General features: G+C 49.2%; 1 protein-coding gene across 2 annotated transcripts in view; it reads left to right on the top strand.

The window, feature by feature from the left end:
• Positions 1 to 5280, top strand: part of Il6r (interleukin 6 receptor) — a 44854-nt gene that overhangs the window by 23630 nt on the left and 15944 nt on the right. For both annotated transcript variants that reach the window (XM_004629946.2, XM_023713781.1), the window contains exons 4-6: positions 398 to 579; positions 838 to 1004; positions 1384 to 1525. In XM_004629946.2, coding sequence (XP_004630003.1) covers positions 398 to 579; positions 838 to 1004; positions 1384 to 1525 — 491 coding nt within the window. The remainder of the gene's footprint in view (positions 1 to 397; positions 580 to 837; positions 1005 to 1383; positions 1526 to 5280) is intronic.

Raw genomic sequence — 5280 nt, 5'->3', positions numbered from 1 at the left:
CTCTCTCTCTCTCTCTCTCTCTCTCTCTCTCTCTCTCTCATGTTTTGGTGGTACTGGGGCTTGAACTGAGGGCCTTGTCGGTGAGCTCTGTCCCTAACCCGCTTTTTATTTATTTATTTTATTTTGAGACATCGTCTTGTTAAATCACCAAGTTGCCCATGCTGGGCTCAAATTTGCGATTCTCCTGACTTAGCCTCCCCAGCGTACTGGGCTATTTCTATTTTCAAATGAGAACACAGAGACCAAAAGGTTGGATAATTCAAAGTCCACAAAAGCTGCTAAGAGCTGGTTGTGCAGAGCTGGGCTATGAGCTCTGGGACCAGATTTCCTGCTGAGCGCCTACCTCTGGGAACGGGGCAGGAATTGAGAGGTTGCCCTCCCTGGTTTGTGTCCACAGCCAGAATGGCCGTGTGAAAGAATTCCAGAAGCCGTGCCTGTATTCTCCAGAGTCCCAGAAGTTCTTTTGCCAGTTGCCCATTCCGGAGGGAGACACGTGTATCTATGTAGTGGTTGTGTGCGTGGTCAACAGTGCGGGAAGCAGTCTCAGTAGCAAGGTGACGCTGCGGGCCAATAAGATCTGTGAGTGAGCTCTTCCCACACTGTAGCGGCTTTCTTGGCTTTTACTTGCTGGTCCTTGGAGGGCAGGGAAGGGGTGGCTGAGGCGTGTGGTAAGCCAGAAGCCTGTTGGACATTGTCCACCAGGCCTGTCTGTAATGGACAAGCATCCAGTCCAGGCCTGGGGGGATGGGTTGGGTGGAGGAGATAGAGCCTGCACAGGGGTCTGCAGTGCTTTCCTGGCCCTCCTGTGTGCTGTGAGAGCTTCCCCCACTTCCACAGTGAAGCCCGACCCACCTGCCAACATCCGGGTCACTGCTGTGGCTGGACACCCCAGTTGGCTCAAAGTCACCTGGAAGGACCCCCCTTCCTGGAAATCAAACTTCTACAGGTTGCATTTTGACCTCCGATACCGCGCTGAGCAGGCAGAGACCTTCTCAACCTGGCTGGTAAGTTCCTCTCTCCGGGATGCAAAAGCAGAAAGGTTTCTAGAAAGGAAGAGACGGGCTCCAGCCCTGCCTAGTACCGTGTGCCCTCCTGGTATGGGTGAGTCATTTTACTATGTGACCTTGGTCGTCTTGTGCATGAAAGTGACCATGCCTGGACAGTCTCCTCTTCTGGGTCCCTGAGCCACTGAGGGTGTGACAGAGATTTGGTAGATAAGTGTGTCCAGGGCTGTGGCTCTAGTCTGGAGTGGGACTCACAGTGTCAGCCTGCATGGCCCTGAGAGAGCCCAGCTCCAGAGCCAGCGGAGTAGAGCCAGCTGGCAGGCAGGGCGGCTGCTTTACTTCTTCCCACCCACCTGGAGTCCTGTGTCTCCATCCTCAGATCGAAGACTCACAGTACCAGCGCATCATCACGGATGCCTGGCGTGGCCACAGGCATGTGGTGCAGCTACGAGCCCGGGAGGAGTTCGGGATCGGCTCCTGGAGTGAGTGGAGCCCCGAGGCCAGAGGAACCCCCTGGTCAGGTACTTGAGTGGGTGCCAGGGTGGTGGTGGGGGTCTCGGCTTCATCAGTGCCTCAGTACTCCAAACCAGTGCCTGAAACAGCAGCCCCTTACTTGAGACGTGTTTTAGAAGCTTGAACTTCTGCAAATAAGTCAGGTAGCAGCTCATCTGTGAGAGTGGGCTGTTGCCAGCACAGCTGCGGCCACCAGGCTAGAGGGGCTGGGGAGGCCTCACACACAGGGCTTTGGGCAGCAGGGGAGGGATGGGAATGGAGCAGCAGTCAGATGGGAGGAGCACATTGAATCTACAGCACGGCCTGATGCTCTTGAACATTTATTTATTTGTGTGTGTGTGTGTGTGTGTGTGTGTGTGTGTGGCCAGCTCAGCCCACCAGGGGGCGGGGCTGGCTGGCATGTGGTGCTGGGGGATTGAACTGCGGTCCCTGTGCATTGCCAAGCTTGTTCCAGTTAGGTGCTTTAGACCACTGAGCCATCTCTCCAGCCCCCCTGATGCTCTTGAGATGATAAAGGTATTGTAACCTTTGCTTGGGGGATTCCTACAATTAGGGTGTTTGTGATAAAACCACAAATTCCAAGAAAATACGGAAGAAGGTAGTATTTATCACCAACATTTTTATACCTAGGGAAAGCCAGTGATATTTGTGTGTCTATTATATTGTAAACATTTTTCATGTCATCAAATGTTTTTAGAAATTATTTAACAACTACATGAGTAAGTTTCTTTTAACCCAGAGGAGTTTTTTGTTTTGCTTTGTTTTTGAGACAGGGTCTTGCTGTGTAGTTCAGGCTGGCCCTTAACTAAAACGATGTAACCCAGTCTGATCGCAAACTCCTGGCAATCCTCCTGTCTCAGCCTCCCAAGTGCTGAGATAACAGATGTGTGCCACTATACCTGGCCAGGAAGTTTGTTTGTTTTTTTAATAGCTGGTGTGTGTGTGTGTGTGTGTGTGTGTGTGTGTGTGTGTGTGTGTGTATGTGTAACTAGAAATTAAACCCAGGGGCTTTTCACTCAGCTGCATCCCCAACCCTTTTTTAATTGTTTATTTTGAGACAGAGTCTTCTAAATTGCTAAGTTGACCTGGCTGGGTTTGAACTTTCAAACCTCCTATAGTGCTGGGATTATAGATGTGTGCCCAGTACGCTTAGCTAACTTTAAAAAATGTTTAGCATGCCCATGGCTAAAAGTACAGGGAGACGTAAGGCCCTGAGCAGTGGCCTGTGCCCCTGCCTTCCAGCTTCTTGTCCTGCTTTCTTGACTCCTGTTCTGCTGGCGGCCTCCTTAGCTCTAAAAGGACAAACCTGCGTGGTTGCCTTTGCTTTTCTGATAAAACTGCTGAGACGTTATCTCCTGACCCTCTACTAGGAAAGACTAGGCTTTAGCTGACCTAAATTCGAGCACTTCCCTGACCACCACCAGAGAAGCCTTCCCTAGTCTCTCCTTGAATGCCTCTGGGACGCAAGTCTCACCCCACACCAGCAGTCTGTTGCGGGATCCCCAGAGTTCTTTTTGTGGGTGGTTTCTGGGCTCACTTCACATTCCAATCTCTCCAGCCTACCCCCAGAACTGAACCGTACCTATCACTCTTTAATACTTGGCAATCAAAAAGAACAAAGCACCATTCGCTGGCTGCGTGCAAGTTTGCAGAAAGGAGAAGAGAAATGACCTTGGTTGCTCCATCCATTTCTCATCCTTGTCACTTTCTCTCAGGAAGAGCAGGGTATAATGGTTGCAGTATCCTCCTATTGGATGTGCTGGACCTTCAGCCTCTGGGCTGTGCAGGGGGGGGGGGGCTGCGCTTGTCTTTCTTGCTCTGGGCAGAGCCAAAGCTGGGGTTTGAGGGCAGATGTGGATTTCCACTGTGCTCCAGGAGTCGGGGTGGCTTTCTTGTTGTCTCCTTCTCAGAAGTGCAGGCTGACTTTGAGTTCAGTGTGTAGCCCAGGCTGGGCTCGAACTCGAAGCTGTTCTCCTGCTTCTGCCTCCTGAGTGCTGGGATTAGAGGCATGCACTGCCACACCTGGCCATGAAGAACATTTAAATGATCCCTCACCTCCTTCAGGCTGGCCTGTAGTAACCTACCCATGGTTTTCTTTGATTTGCATGCCCTTGACCCAAGACACACTCATCATGTCAAACAGCAGCCTGATATTGATGGCTTTGTACAGGAAGAAAGACAGTCCTAACATTTCACCCGAGGAAATGTTCCCACGCAGACCAACACCTGCTGTCCCTTCTGTCCTGATCACTTAGATTAGCCAGTCACTAGCAGCTTGAAGGAATTCCATTTTGTTAGGGAGCTTTTTCTTTTAAAAATCTTTCATTGCCAGGTCTGGTGGCACCTGTAATCTCAGCACTTCAGAGGCTGAGGCAGGAGGATCACAGCAAGTTCCAGGTCAGCTAGGGGTATGCAGAGAGTTCAAGGCAAACCTTTCTCAACACCCCTGATTTTAAAATTATGGAAAATGTGCACAATATAAAATTTACTGGGGCCGGGGAGATGGCTCAATAGAATTCTTCTTCTTCTTCTTCTTTTTTTTTTTTTTTTTTTTTGTGGTTTCAGGGATTGAACTCAGGACCTTGCACTTGCCAGGCAAGCACTTATTCTACTGAGCTATCCCCCTGGGCCCTGTTTTCACCATTTTTGGAATACAGTTCTGTGTCGCTAAGTAGCGTACATTCACACGGCTCTTTGGCTACCACCCCCATCCATCTGCAGGAGTTTATCTCTTATGGAGCTGAAACTGTGTCCTTTAATTAGCAACCCCCTCCCCCACCCCCATTTTACTTTTTTGCCTCTGTGTGTTTGACCACTCTAGGGTCCTTTGGATAACCAGGATCATATAGGATTTGTCCTTTTGTGTCTGGCTTATTTCAGCTAGCATAATTCTTCAAGGTTCATTCACACAGTGTGCACCAAGACTTCCTTCCTTTGAGACTGCTGAATATTCTATCGTATAAAAACACCATATTTCATTTGTCCGCTTCTGTCTGTGGGCAGCTGGGCCCCTTCTGCCTTTGGGTGTTGTGCAATACACAGCTATGGTCACGAATATCCCAGTATGCATCTGAGTCCTCTCTTTCAGTTCTTTTGTTTATATGACCAGAAGAGGAATTGCTCTATCATATGGCAATTCTATTTTTAATTTTTTGAGGAACTGCCGTACTGTTTTTCACTGTGCCTGTACGTGTGTGTGTGTGTGTGTGTGTGTGTGTGTGTGTGTGTTACTGGGGATTAAACCTAGGGCCTTCACACTGAGTTACATTCCCAGCCATTGTTATTTTTTATTTTGAAACAGGGCCTTAATGAAGTTGATCAGTTGTTCAGGCTGGGCTGGAATTTGTGACCTTTCTGCCTCAGCCTCCCAGAATACTGGGATCATGTGCATGCACCACCATGCCTCTTTCTATTCCTTGTACTATATCCAGCCTACTGGGATTAGATTAGTGCCAATCCAGTGAGTGAATTGATTTGGTAATCACCTGTCTTTAATCCTAGCACCCTTAATCCTAGTGCCCTTGATCCTAGCACTGCGCCTGAATCAATTCCACCATCATACACCCTAGATCCAGCCACGTCTGAAAAAGTCCCTCCTATGACTGCACGAAGCTTTGGGGGACACCTAGTCACAAACCATAACAGAGGATGGCCATGAGTTCAAGGCAAGCTTGGTTTACCTAGTGAATCTGAGGATATCCTGAACTACATAGTGAGACCCTGTCTCAAAAATAAGACAAAGGGGCTGGTGAGATGGCTCAGT

Source organism: Octodon degus, unplaced genomic scaffold, assembly GCF_000260255.1.
Source record: "Octodon degus isolate 3935 unplaced genomic scaffold, OctDeg1.0 scaffold00032, whole genome shotgun sequence".
NCBI classification, from domain to species: Eukaryota; Metazoa; Chordata; class Mammalia; order Rodentia; family Octodontidae; genus Octodon; species Octodon degus.
This window is presented reverse-complemented; position numbering and strand designations above follow the sequence as displayed.